Source organism: Pelodiscus sinensis, chromosome 3 (assembly GCF_049634645.1).
Source record: "Pelodiscus sinensis isolate JC-2024 chromosome 3, ASM4963464v1, whole genome shotgun sequence".
NCBI classification, from domain to species: domain Eukaryota; kingdom Metazoa; phylum Chordata; order Testudines; family Trionychidae; genus Pelodiscus; species Pelodiscus sinensis.
In genome coordinates, this window is record NC_134713.1 from 184302821 (window position 1) to 184317771 (window position 14951).

Sequence of the window (14951 nt, forward strand, 5' to 3'; positions counted from 1 at the left end):
TTCCGGGATGTGGTGTAGAGGAGAAAAATAATATTCCATATTACAGAGGCAGTGCAAGAAAGTGCCTGAAAACCTTAAAATCTCAGCGGGGCCAGGAGATGGATCACCAGTGAGGCTCGAAAAGCTGTGTACTCGGAGTTAAACAGAGAAATTTCCCCAATTCCCTTTTCACCCTGTAGTATTTGGGCTTTAGTTTTATCTGAGGGAAAGGAAAGTGAAATAACTCATTTCCCCCTTCTTTTAATTTTTATTTAAGTGCTGTGGTTTCAGCTACACAGGATTTCAGTCAGGAAGTAGACGCTGCCAGGTCTGCTTTAAGCCAGCCTGCACACTCCAGCTCCTCCTAGGTTTTTTTTTTTTTTTTTTTTTTTTTTTTTTTTTTTTTTTTTTCCCTTCCTTCAGACTCTGGACCCATGAAGACAAATCACTGCCTGTGAATTTTTGAGACGTATGCGAGTTGCTTTTAAAAAATGCTCTGTTCTCTTCAAGAGTGTGTCTTGGACCACTCAGCACCAAGAACACCTCGTGTGAAAGGATTAGGGGTACCGGTCTTAAAGAGCCTATTCTAGTTCTGTAAGATATATTTCTTGAGGTGTTAAATTGCTTTTTAAAATAACCTTTTTATTTCTTACCATTTAACCATGAGGGTTGTTGCATTCTGTGAATGAGAGACATATTAAAACTAAACTGACAAAGCCCTGGAGAATATACAGTAGGGAACAAGTCTATATTGTTCAGGAACAGGATGACCGAACCATTTTCTTTTTCATTTGATTTTTTTTCTGGCTCCAGTGGTACAGTTCTTATTTAGGCAAAATTTCCAATTAGTAAAGACATCAAGATTGGGCCCATCAATAGAAAAGATTACCTTTAGTGTGCAGGATTGGCAAATACTTTAAAGTTGGGTGTGGATTCTCTAGCAAGTAAGGACTCCTATCAATAACTAGGACCAGAAATGTAATGTGCTTCCCCACAACTTACTAAATCATTTTGCTGTTAGCACTAGAGAATCACCTTCTCCAGGCTGTTTTCTTCAGTGAAACAAAACCAAAGCACATCCACGCCCAAAACTCTCTCAAGATCTTCTAACATCGGTTTGTTGGTTCTGTAGTTTCTTCACTCAGGGCAAAAGATGTTTTTTGATAACATCACTTACCTTTTTAATTCAAAACAAAACCCATTAGCCTAATGATACTAGCTTTTATCTTGTAGAGTTCACCTTCTGCTCAAATGTATGTAATCATCCTAACGTACAGAGGACAAAAAAACATGTTCAGACTTTTTGAAACAGAATGGATGGATCTCAGATGCTTTTTTGCACTGGGTCTTCCAAAATCTGGAGCCAGTGAAGATTATCTTGTGGGTAATGTCTATGGGAAAAAATCTGAAAGCAACTTTTCTTCTTAATGGCTGAATCAGTTCAACATTGTCTCTTTAAAAGTAGTTCATGCCTGTGACCACATCATACCTTAAAACAAATGGCCATAACAGTCAAGCCATGTCTTTGCTATGGGGAAGATCATCCCTGCCGCAAGAGGCCTTCTGAAGTTCAATTTAGCAGGTCTAATAAAGACCCGCTAAATCGAACTCAGAGGGTGCCCCCTTTGGCGCCATTACTCCTACTCCTCACAAGGAGCAGAAGGGAAGCTGACAGAGCCTCCTGCTACGGAGACCGTGCGGAAACTCGAATTAAGGTGCGTCAATTCCAGCTACGTAATTAATGTAGCTGGAGTTGCATATCTTAATTCAACTTTCCCCTGTAGTGTACACCTGGTCTCAGTGTCTTTGGACTTGACAGGACTAGTGTTTAAACACAGGTACAGAAATACGTGGCAAGAGATCGCTAGAAGTGGGATTACAAACATCAAGAAAAAGGAACCTGTGTAGCCAGGAAAAACAAATCCTGAGATCATAGCAGACCCGCCCCTAACAGATGTCCTATACTATGAAGTTCTCAGTGGACACTGCCTTGCTTAGAATACCCAGTGGTCAATGCCAGAATTGCATTTTGTTAGGTTGTTGTTTAGTCCTGCTTTCCTATAATTGTCTGACTCAAGCTTGCTGTGACTTCCTCTATGGGGAGGATGTGAACATATTTAATTTTACACTCATTTTTACTCTTTGTCTAGCTAGACCTGTAGGCTGGCTTTCTTAGTTTCTCAACGGGAGCTTTGACTTGGAGTGTAGGAGTGGTGGATTCTTCACCAAGACCAGTGGCGTTAGATTGGAAAGAATGTTTATGTGCCTCAGTATCTCTTCTTTTAAATCACTCAATACTTTAACAAGACAAGATGTGCAAAAGTGAAATTTTTTCCAGTGTAGATAAAAATCATTAATTGGAGGGGAGGGGTCATGGAGAATGAACAAGCAATTCATGGAAATAGAAAAAAGAAGTGTGTCTTTCTCTTTCAAAAATTCCCATTTGTGCTTTGGAATAAAATATTTTAAAAAGCTTATGTTCTAATGCAAGTTATTTTAGTCTCCTAGTTAGGGAAATGAAAATCTCCTGATGTAGGCTAGAAATAGCTACTGTAGGTTAAAAATTTTAGACCCATTTGATGGGGGATTTCTGGAGGGGGAAAATACTGTGAATTTAGTAGGTGAAGTTATGAGTTACCTGATATGTTCTGCCTTTAAAAAGGACACCAGCAACACTCCGTTTGAACTGAACAACATAAAGGCTGAGTGATATGTGAAAGCTAGACAGTCATGTGTACAGGAAGCCTTGAGTCATCTCTGTGCTTCCTGGAAAACAATGTAGAGAAGTTATTTTGTTTATTAGTGATGAGTGTGTAGCTCTTGTTTGTCATTTTAGGAGCTTGCTTCAGGTACCATACTCTTTATTATTGTTGTTGTTGTTGTTTTTGCTTAGTCTAGAAACCAGCTCATTTAAAAACCAAAAAACTTTTCATTGGAAGACTATGGTAGGCACTAAACTGCCTGTTTTCTTTTTGGTGGGAAAAAGGGGTTGCTTTGTATAGTGAATATTTTCTAGTGTTACAACATTAACAACGTCTTTCAGGGGTTGACACATTTTAAAGCTTCTCCAATAGTCCCCACACCATTAAAAAGCTCTGTTTTAAATATAAAGTTGGAGAAATAGCATCGATATCTTATAATGGAATCTTTTTTTCAGCTTACAGCGCTACCAGTGCTTGTCCAGGAATAAAGCTTCTAAAACTGCTGGGCTCAGTATACTTACTTCGATGTATCTGTTATCTGCGAGTGTCACGATTGTACTCTTGGCGCACACATTTGTAATGAAAGCAAGCATGCCACTGCAGAATATTGTTGTTGTTTTTTTTTTTTTTTTAAAAAAAAGGTTGAATATGCCATGAAATTGGCACTGGGAATGAGAAAAAACAGATTTCCATGGGGTAAGACTGTATTTCAGAGTTTTTGTTCACCCAAGATTCCAGGTACAAGGATTCTTGGTTGCTGACCAAGAAACTTGAGTTAGTGCTTACAGGTTCCTCAGCTTCTCTAGGTGATTTTTTTTCTCCTCTTTTTAAACAGCATATTGCTCGAGAAAGAATTCTGGAGTTTGGATTTATTTCTAACCATGAAGATTGACTTTCCCCACACTTGTTTTAGATTCAGTGTTGGACAGACGTCAGCACGTGTCAGAGTATTTTCCTGACACTTCATTTACCATGCTTACTCCCCTCATGTGCAAAAGGTTTTTTGCTTTTAAAACAAGCTTGAGGATAAGAAGGAATGTTTGGTGATCTTGTATCAATTCAAATAAAAGCTGCCCAAGAGTTAAAACTAGTGGGTACAGGTGCAGTTCTTTCTCCGGCCAAACTTCCACTGGGTGAATGGGGAATTCTGCTTGAGTGAGGTTTGCAGAAGTTGTCTCTTTGGATAGTCTACACTGCAAAAAAAAACCTGAGCCCAGGAGTCTGAACCCATGTCAGCTGACTCAGCCTCACAGCAGCTAGAAAATTTCAATGTAGATGTTCTGGTTCAGGCTGGAACCAGAGTTGAATCTGAGCCTAACAAGCCTGACTCAGCTGAACAGGGACAGCCACATCTTTATTATGGCAATGTAGATGTACCCTGCAGGATTTCCCTCAGGTGGGGCTGATGGAGCCTGCGGCACAGGTAAGAAAGGTGCATTGATGGCCTCTGTTAGGTTACGCCCAATAAAACATTTTGTACAATATATTCATTCTATACAGCCTAATTGTAGGGCGGAAATGACTGGGACTGAAATCCCACAAGCACTGAAAGAATATCTAGAGGCAGTGGTGGAAAATATATTTCTGCATCAGGCTTTGAAATCCATTTTCCTGTGTTGTAATTGAGATTCAGAAAACACCTGAAGTAAAACAAAACCTCTATTTGCTTCGAGAATGGTTAGAAGATACACTTAGGCTATGTCTAGACTGCAAGCCTCTTTCGAAAGAGAGTGTCTAGACTGCACGTGGAACTTTCGAAAAAGCAAGCCGCTTTTTCGAAAGAAAGCAACAAGTGAGTCTGGATGCTCTCTTTCTAAAAAGCCCTGTTTGCTTTCAAGAACGCCTTTTTTCGAAAGAGCACTTTCGAAAAAAGGCGTTCTTCCTCGTGCAATGAGGTTTACCGCCGTCGAAAGAAAAGCCGCGTTCTTTCGATTTAATTTCGAAAGAACGCGGCTGCAGTCTAGACGCAGGTGAAGTTTTTTCGAAAAAAGGCTACTTTTTTCGAAAAAACCCCTGAGTCTGGACACAGCCATAGGTAAGTACTTGCTTTCTGCCCCTAGAGTACTGTTTGTACGCCCAGTGAGCATAAGGTACAGCTCCTGTCCTGGTAAAATTTGTTTGAGCTGATTACTACACATATCAGGTATCAGAGGGTAGCCATGTTAGTCTGTAGCTTTTAAAACAACTTTTTAAAACAGAAGTGGTCCTGTGGCACCTTAGAGACTAATAAAAATATATGTATAGTATCACTAGCTTTCGTGGACAAAACCCACTGCTTCAGGTGAGATGATCTTGAGTGGAAAAAAGAGGGGAACCCTCAGAATAAGAAGGGAGAGAGGAAAGAAAAAACAATCAAAGTATGATGTTTTTCCAGCCAGGTAACACGGCTGACAATAATACGGTCACAATTATGGAACTCTGATTAGATGTAAGACACACACTTTAGACCCACTTTTCAGGTGCTTGCTAACGTTCTGATAAAAACATCTGTGTTTTGGAACAGCACCCTACTGCTTAGCTCAAAGGCAGTTTATGTTCTTGGGAAAGTTTGATGAAATTCCAATGGACTTTTTTTATTTATCTTACTGTGGGGAGAGTATGTGTTCATGCTGGCACTTTTTTAAAAATGTTGTGCGCTCATACCTCAAAAGAAACTTTTCAGCTTCCAACTTTGACATGGTAGTAGGCCTCAGTGGGGAACGTGCTTTGACTAGGCTTTTAAAAATAAGACACATTGTGCGTGTGCAGTAGTGTCATTTCCCTGTTGATTCAGTGTGATTAGCAAGATAGTCACATGGGATGTCTGTGGATGTTACATGGACACAGTCTAGAAACTGGAAAAAGACATCTGATTTTGCTTTAAATAAGATGAAAAGTGAGTGAAATGAAACTTTGACAACCTTCTTAGAAAGTGCTTTTTGTTGTTCAGCCTAAACAGTGCTCCAACCAAAAGGATGGAAGCTAGGGATGTTAGATGTTGTGTAACTACGTCAAATCTTAGCGGTTACATGACTATGGGGTGACAGGAGCCCCTCTGCATGAGGGGGTCCAAGCTCCCCATGGACAGAGGCTCCTCCACTGGATACGGAGTAACCTCTGGCCGTGGGGAGCTTGGATCCTCCACGGACAGAGGCTGCTGCTGTAAAGGAGCCTCCGTCTGCGGCAGCCCCAGGCTCACTGAACAGAAACTGCTCCTCAAGATGCAGAGCAGCCTCAGTCCACAGGAGCTCAGACCCCCCCCCCCCCCGCAGACCTCTTCCTGTCCTCTTCCCTCCCCCCGTACAGCAGCAGGCGAGGGAGGGGGAGGCAGCACCAGGGAGCTGGAGCTAGGGGAAACTGGCTTTTAAGCTAGCTCTCCACAGCATCAGCTTCTGCCTGCCTCCCCCACCCGCCGCTGCCTCTATAGGAGGCAGGTGGGTCCATGGGAGCCAGAATGTGCAGGAGCTGGCTTGAAAGCCGGCTCTCCAGTATTGGCTCCAGCCTGCCCCCCTCACCCTCCACACTGTAGCCTCTCTGTCAGAGGCTGCAGTGTGTGTGGGGGGGGGGGGAAGGAGTAGGGGGTTCTAGTGCCAATGGGGAGCCGGCTTTTAAGCCAGCTCCTCACAGGCTTCAGCTCCTGCTCTCTTCCCTCTCCCGCCCCCTCTTCTGCTGCTTCTGATATAGAGGGGGGAATGTATGTAACGGTTAAGCCAAGTCTTATCGGTTAATTGTGTATTTGTCTTCATGCTGATATCCCTAATAGAAGCCCCTTCCCTTAAGTAAATTAGAATGGAAAATGGCTAAGCCCAGATTTGTGAAGGTGTTGCTTCTTTGTGTTGCAAAGCCAGTGACTTAGACGGCCAAATTCCAGCTCCAAGTGTGGTTTAGGCATATGGGAGCAGAAGTTTCATTGAAAGTGGGACTTTAAAAGGTATCTAGATGCCTCGCTCCTATTGATTTTTACCTCAGTGTCTTTTTGAGAATCTGGGCCTGCTCTTTGCAACGTTGAGCAGAGGAATGCTGAATACCCTTAAAAGCTGGGGCCTAAGAGCCACGGCGATTGCAAATATGCAGGAAGATCCCTTCCCTCTCCCCACACAGAGTAAGCTGTCAGGCCATCATGGTCCTCCTGCTATAAGTGTTCATGGGGTGACCCATATAGCTGTGCATTTGTGACTGCCTTGGTTTGGGACATTGAATTGCCTTGAAACAAACAATAGACTGGTCCAGGAACCGTGATCCCTTTTTGTGTGTGTGTTTTGATTATTGGGTGCTTGATTTCTAGAAATCAGGCCTCTGTACAGAGTTGAAATTTTGGTGCCACAAATCACTAGCCCCTTGCACATCAGAGCCTCGGCTAGTCGATTTTGTGTGCTCCAGCCCCTCAGGGAGAAGGCGAGGGGCTGGATCCAGATAAGCTGGGGGGCCATATCCAGCCCCTAGGCCTTAGGTTCCCCACCCAGATATAAAAGGATTTTTTTTCTTCATGTCTAATGTATGTGACTGGGAAAGGTGAGGTGAGCATTTCCTGCTCTAGAAGTGTAATTACTTTATTTTTATGTGTACATTATATATGTATATATTGTTTATTTTATGTTATTTGAATTAGGTTGGGGTACACCCATATCTGAAATGCCAGAGAGTTGACTCTGCAATCTCTAAGGGTATAATTGCAAAAGGGGAATATAATGTAAAAGCCCCTAAGTTCAATGCAGAGTTATGACTGGAAATGTGAATGTAAAATGTAGGAAATGGCCAGTAATGTAGCTATTTTTCAAGGCAGTACACCAGGCGGGGAGAACAGAACTGTCTGCCTCAACAGCAAATGCTAGAGAGGAATCGAAGAACCTAGTTTCCACCCTATATTGATGGAAGAGGGGTATAACTAAAGCACCTAGCCGCATATAGTGCAAATGCTACAGCTATATGAACGGCTGAGTTATAGTTGCAGCTGTTACCCATACTTTGAATTTACTACCTGAGGTTTGTTTACATGATCAGTCGTAGCATTGTATGAAGGTCCTGTCAGAGCAAAAATTACCTATCTGTGCCTTATTCTAGTCTCTGTTTTGCACCACTGTAAATCGGGAGTAACTCCATTGAAGTCAATAAAGTTATCCTAGTGGGAAATCAGTATGAATGAGATCTGAATCAGGCCCATCTGTGTCATGGGCATGTAGAATATCTGCCTAGGCTAAGCAGAAACTGTTTGGCACTGAACTGTCTGTGTAAAGCATATAGACAGATGTTTTGCTGTAAGATACAAATATTTTTGAATGGTTTAATTGTAATGGCTCCCCCTCCCCCTCCTCTTTTTCAGATATATGTTGGGGAAAGGAGGAAAGCGGAAGTTTGACGAGCATGAAGATGGGCTGGAAGGCAAAGTGGTGTCTCCTACTGACGGTCCATCTAAGGTGTCTTACACCTTACAGCGCCAGACTATCTTCAACATTTCCCTTATGAAACTTTATAACCACAGGCCATTAACAGAGCCAAGCTTACAAAAGACAGTCTTAATTAACAACATGCTGAGGCGAATCCAGGAGGAACTCAAACAGGAAGGCAGCTTGAGGCCTGTGTTCATCACCACTTCACAGCCTACTGACCCCCTTGGTGACAGCTTTCGAGAGGCCCAGCCTGCATTCAGTCATCTTGCCTCTCAGCCGGTTCACCCCACTGACTTAGTAAGCACTACACCATTAGAGTCTTGCCTCACCCCAGCCTCGTTGCTTGAGGAGGACTCTTTTTGCACTTCCCAGACTGGCCAGCATGATGGTCCTACAAAACTACCACCTCCAGCTGTCCAACCAGTAAAAGACAGCTTTTCCTCAGCCTTGGATGAAATTGAAGAGCTCTGTCCAAGACCTACCTCTACCGAGGCAGTAGTAGCAGCAACAGAAGCAGCAGCAGCAACGGATGACTCTAAAGATAACTCCAGTGAGTCTAATGTTCAAAAGTCTGAGGGAGTTCAAGAGAGCAGAACAAGCGAATCAAAACTCATGGACTCTTTACCCGGCAATTTTGAGATAACAGCTTCCACAGGTTTCCTTACAGACTTGACCTTGGATGATATTCTGTTTGCTGACATTGACACATCTATGTATGATTTTGACCCTTGCACATCTGCTACGGGGGCTGCCTCAAAAATGGCTCCTGTCTCAGCAGATGATCTCCTAAAAACTCTTGCCCCCTATAGCAGTCAACCAGTAACCCCGAATCAGCCTTTCAAAATGGACCTCACAGAACTGGATCATATAATGGAGGTGCTTGTTGGGTCTTAAAGTATAATGACTTTTTATGTACCAGTATATACACTTGGTAGTATTTTCACAACCTTTCTCTCCGTCCCCACCCCTCCAAATTCACAGCACTGTGCATGCATCCTTGCTTGCCTTTTTTAAAAGAAAAGGATCACACTAGTTTTTGCTTCAAGCAGAGTTGGAGTGCCTTCATCCATGTATGACCACTTTTAATGTATTTTTTTTAAAGTGGTTCCTCAAGGAAGACGTAATACCCTGGTATAGGAAAGAATACATATTGTAGACAATATTACTATGATATTACGACAAAAAAATTGAATTGTAAAAGCTAAGCACAAGGATTATGTTGGGGAAAACTGTAAATTGCATGTGCATATTTGTCTATTTTTTCTATAAGTTTTATTGCAAGAGGTAAAAATTTTATTATTTAGATAATCTCAGTACTTTTTTGGCATTTTAGCCCTGTATAGGTTGACTTAGCAATTCAGCCCTTTGGAGGCATTAACTAGTCTTCTTTAAGTGTTGCATTTACATGGCTGTTTAGAAACTGCTGCCCAAATTTATTTTATATTTTTGTACAGATTCTGCAGTTTATTATATTGTTTTTCTAAAAACAAATGCTGTTTATACACACAAAAATAGCTATTTTGATAGGATTTGCTCACATAGTTCCTGCATAATTGATGTACAAGAACCACTTGTACTTTTATACAGAGTTGTAATGTTTTATATATGTATGGTGCAAAGAGAAAAATGGATCAAAATAAATCTGCAGTTCGGTCTCCCTGAATGCAAATAGTGCTTTAAGAAAGGGCTGGGGGCAGTTTCACAAGAGTTTCACAAATATTTACTCGCTGCTGTAGCCACCTGTGCACTACTGTGATTTCTAAAACCTAGAGCCATGTCTACTCCTAGACCTATGTTAAAACAGTTGGCAAGAGATAGTTGTGAAACTTCATTCTAAGTGTTCTCTTGTGAGATCTAGGCTACTGAAACCTGATCCTGAAGCCAGTATGTCAAGTAAATGTATGTTCTTTTTACTTTAAGCAAAATGTTGGTTCTTTTTTTAATTTGGAACAGCCAATTGTCTTTGTTACTTGAAATGTGTTACCGTTTTAGCAAGTCAGCATTTCTTTAGCTGAAGTTATTACAAATGTTTTTAATGGGAATATACATGCCATTTACAAATACATCTCTTTGTAATTTTTCATAAAGAAGGCGTACATGGTATTTGTTCTAATTAATTTGTGTTCAAGATTCCACTTGCCCTTTCTTGGAGCATACTTTCCCCCTCACTGTGTTAATAAGTGCTGAAAAATGCAACTTCAGTATTACTGCAGTGAAGCTCATCTCTTATCTGCACTGGATGGACTTACCTAGTATCCATTGCTGTTGAAACTGGAGCCAGTCACGTTACATCAGTTGGCATCTCCTATAGGGTTCGTTTCTTGTATGAACCATGTTACCTGCTTTACACTTTATAGACCTGTTCTACAATGAATATACAGACACAGCTTCTATGCATGTTTCCTTGCCTCCATAACACCTGAGAAGTTTTCTCATTACTGCACCAATAGCATTTTTTATTCATTGTGGTGTACATTTAATTTAAAAAAAAGTTTGCAATGTATCATGCCTGTTGCTGAAATTGCTATGGCATTTTAGTTTTTCAGTGGTACTTTAGCTGATGAGTGCAGGTTACAACCTATATTGTTGACATGCCTATGGCTTCTTTAGGAATAACTTTTATATTTATTTAAGAAATTTTAAATTATGTTGTATGTCATTTGGCAATATTCAGCCAGTTCTGCTCACTTCTTGTCATGGATAAAATTGGGTCTTATCTGCCTTTAAGAAGGCAGCTTTATAAATTGGCACTTTAAACAGGCCTTGTATATTTTCTAATAAATATATGTAATGCATACACACATACATTTTGCAATGAAGGAATTGCTACTCTAAATGCAGTGCATCATATACAGTTATGAAATGCTTCTCGATTCTAATTAATCAGCCAGTTTTAGTATACTTAAGAGACGTACGTACTAACTCCGACACAACAAGATGTTGATATAATAGCAATTGTTTGATTGCAATATAGTCTTTTATAACTTCAGACAGGATGGCATCAACCGACTGTGGAATTAGGGACCATTTCTAATTGGGGGCAGGAGCTGGGGAAACGGTGCTCTAGTCTGCATCCAGTAATGTTTGGTTATTGTTCATTCAGCAGCTTCCATTCCTTGTAAGAGAATAATCCTGCCACAGACTCTGCAACTTTTGTAACCAGAGCATCCAAGAAACAATGTCTACAAGGTGTTATCAAACTGTATACAAATCCTAAAGCCATGCAATAATGTTGATTGTTCAGAACAATAACATGGTAAGCAGTTGATTATCGTTGTTCTAAGTTATTGTAAATCAGTTCTTAACAACTGCTCTTTCTTTGGATTAGTTAATTGTGTTTTTAGACAAGTACCATATGTTAGGCAGCAGTTCAAATAAACGCCATTTTCAGAGCAGTGAACTGCTGTTGGAAAGTGGTTGTTTGAAATCTTTGTTTTTTGTAGAACAGAAGAAAAAGGTATATTTCAAGATTCTATCATTCAAAAAAAGTGTGTATCCTCGGTAATAACATAGGTAAATTTTTAATAATAGTGTACTTAAAGGAAATTGGCAGTCGATCTACAAAAAGCAAAACACCTGATTTATAAAATTTAGGCAAAGGGTCAGCAATTCTTATTCTGAACTGTAATCTTTAATTCTATAGATTGAAATGCTTGGTGGAATCTTCTGCTTTTGCGTTCACTTTCTATAGCATGGCCTACTTGCAAAGGTCATAGTATAGCAGTCAAGATAAGAATTATTTATAAAAGATGAATATCAGTTGATGTATATTGACAATGATGTGCAATGAAGTGACAAGATGGGAGCAGAATAAAAGAGCTTTGGATTTGAAGTGATTTTTTTCGTAAGTTATTTATTCCTTTTTTTCATTGTAAATATATTTATTTTATTGTGAAGCTAACAACATCTGGATTGTAACATGTACAGAATGTATGGTAGGAATGTATTCTCTTGTAGGAATGTAAATCTGTGAAAAGGGGGTAGGAGCCTGATTCAGAGAAAATTAATTGGGTTTTATTTGGGATTTGCACGGTTCCCAGTCTCTTTTCCAACTTGAGTCTGGCTGTTTGAAATATGCAAAAAATATGGACGACGGAGACATTAATTCACAAAATTAGTTATACAAATCCGGTCTGTGATGCGTTAGTTCCTTTAAAGGGGCCTGCTTGTGCTTGAAATTCAAATGGAGTCTTCGGTAGGAGCCACCTCTGTTCTTTCGGGATTGATCGTGTAAATGCATGAGTAAGGGCAACGCATGTCTTCACCAGTCTGCTATGTGATAATGCATTGTAGTGTATACTTGCCCTAAATCTTAACTCATGCAGGCAGTCCCCATAATGTCCATGGGACTATTGGAATGAGTAAGAGTTCAGAGTGGTGCCTTTACCCTAGAAAGTGCAACATAACTAATGCTGCATTTGTGCAAAATGGTAAGACTCAGACAAAAAATTCTAAATGTACTTTCCAAGTGCAACGTGGAGTTTTTTTGTGTTGTGGGGTTTTTTTTTCCCATGGGTTGTGATTTTAATATTCCCTCCTGGGCCTGATTGGGTAATCCTTGGTCATATATAATTCATGTTGGGTTTAGTGGGAATTTTGCCTGCAATAGAAAATTGCACCCCAATAACAGTCCTTGCTAGTGGACTGTATATATCTGTTTGCAAAACAAGAAGAGATTCATTTTAAAAGAAATTTTGCTGAACAGTAAAGTATTAAAAAATAAAGGCATTCATCTCCTCATGTTCCTCGCAGTAAACTAGAAAATAATATGGTCCATCCACCTCCTGAAAGGCCCAATGTGAGAATGAACTCCCCTTCATGCTGCAGCCGTTGTTTTCTCCTGGCTGAATGTTGTTAGCCTAGCCTGCATTGTTTAAAACTCAATGTTGTTGAATCCAAAGTTTACACTTTCTTCAAAAATAAAACGAGCAAATTGTAACGAGTCCTGCCTGAGAAATGGTTTAATTAACTCCAAAGAGGTGTGAACATGGATTTAATTTTGAACAGATTTCAGCATCCTGCTCTTGTGAAAGTTGCTTTCAGTGCTTACATTAAAGAGTCTGAATGTTTCTTAGAAATTAGTTCATTTTAAGCTCCCTCCTCCTTTTCAGGATATAGGCCTAATGCAAATTCTAGAATCCTTAAAAAAAAAAAAAAGTAAAAACAAACAAAACAACTGTTTAGAGGGTTAACAATGTAATCCCTGCTAGAATCTGTAAAGGCAGAGATTCTAGAAAAGGTGTAAATAGCGTGACATGTTCAGTGCATGGTTGTTGAACAGGGCTTGTTATTGTCAGAAAGAAGGCTGTATTTTTTCCCCCACAGACCTTAGCGCTGTGCCTTTTCTATGCAATATTACAGACATATACATCTGAAACCAGATTACTGTATTCACGTGTAGGTATGGGCTGTAATCAAAACAATTGGACAAATGTACATGGAAATGAGCAGTCTTACTTTTGTAGTTTTATATTATACAATAAACAATTAAAAAATAAAAAACACTTGTCCCTTATTTCTAATTCTTTTTGCATGACCAAACCATTGTGCAAAACAGGAATCCAGGAAGAATGTGGAAGACTGAGGAAGAGGGTTTGCATCCCAACACTTTTCCATCCCCGTGAGGGTACTCCATAGCAGTCGGGTAGGTGGGTTGGGTACAGGAGGTGTCATGTAGGGCTAAATGGAACAGATTATGTGCAATACACTATACCCCCTAGCTCCCTTGTGAAGATTCCCCCAGAAAAGTAAATACAGCTTGGGCCTGCATTGCCTATGGAACCTCCATCCTGGTGGGAGGTGAGACTAGACAAAGGATGTGGGGAAGCAGGACTGTCCAAGCACAGGGATGCCACAGGATCTTGACTCCCATTAATGGCCTCTGCAGTACTGGGAGTGGTGGCTCATTCCACAGGGGAGCTGATCATGCACCCTGACAACAATAAGGGGATGTTCTCTGGGGAGAGTCTGCCTTCGGAGTCCTCAAGAGTTGGGCTGTGGGCAGAGTGGGCTAGCCCGGCGTTTACTGTGGGAGCGATGTGGCCTTGGCTCTTACATCCTGCGACAGTAAGCACCAAGTGTTAGATGTAGATTCAATAGCTTCATTTCTGACTGGCAGGGCTGCTGCAGCTTACCGAGAGGTGGGAAGACCCCTGTTCTCATTGGCACTCAGGTGAGCCCAGAATGACCCTCTGGCCTTCTGTGAAGTTTCCCTGGATTCCAGCTGGTGCAGCTGAAAACAGAATCTGTCCAGTTTTAAGAGGCATTAAGTTAATAGCATTCAAAGCCAGCTGGGCCCATTTGCTACATAATCCACAGCTGGATTTTGGGCATCATCCTCTGATCCCCCTAGGTGATCGGTATTTACTTTCCAGGCTCACAGGAGTGGGGAAGGCAAATGAGTATTGAATCTTAGGGAGCAGATCAGTACTGGCTTTTGCTGTGGTCAGGTACAGAGGGGTTGGGTCACGTGCTAAGTAGTTTTGTGTAGTCATAAAGGGGACGTGGCATTCTCTCACAATCAGGTCCATAGGTTTGGACACTGGCAGTGCAGGTTGAGCTGGAGATTCAAATCTGCAACAAAGCAGTGAGTTTCCCTTTCTTAACATGCCACAGGCACCATCTCGACTACAGTGAAGTGTCTCATGTTACCAGAATCACAGCCAGCAATGGCAGGATACTGCATTTAGAACACTTGTGCCAGTGCTGCAGACCAGCTGCTACTCAGGTCTGTTGCTCAGCAATTGTAAGAAAAGTGGCTGAAGGAATACAAGGCACAAGAAATCCTGGGGGCCAATGAGACGAGGGGAAGGCTTAAAGACCGGCTGATGATGTAGCTGGGGAATTTGCTTTCCAATTTTTGTTAAGAACAGGAATCTTTTAAATAGGGGTGAAATGCAACTGC

General features: G+C 41.0%; 1 protein-coding gene across 2 annotated transcripts in view; it reads left to right on the forward strand.

The window, feature by feature from the left end:
* The window catches only part of SERTAD2 (SERTA domain containing 2), a 109115-nt gene extending 95566 nt beyond the window's left edge, over nt 1-13549 (forward strand). For both annotated transcript variants that reach the window (XM_006114081.4, XM_075925576.1), the window contains exon 2: nt 7981-13549. In XM_006114081.4, the coding sequence (XP_006114143.1) occupies nt 7985-8941 (957 nt within the window). In that variant the 5' untranslated portion in view covers nt 7981-7984 and the 3' untranslated portion in view covers nt 8942-13549. The remainder of the gene's footprint in view (nt 1-7980) is intronic.
* Nucleotides 13550-14951: the final 1402 nt, after the last annotated feature.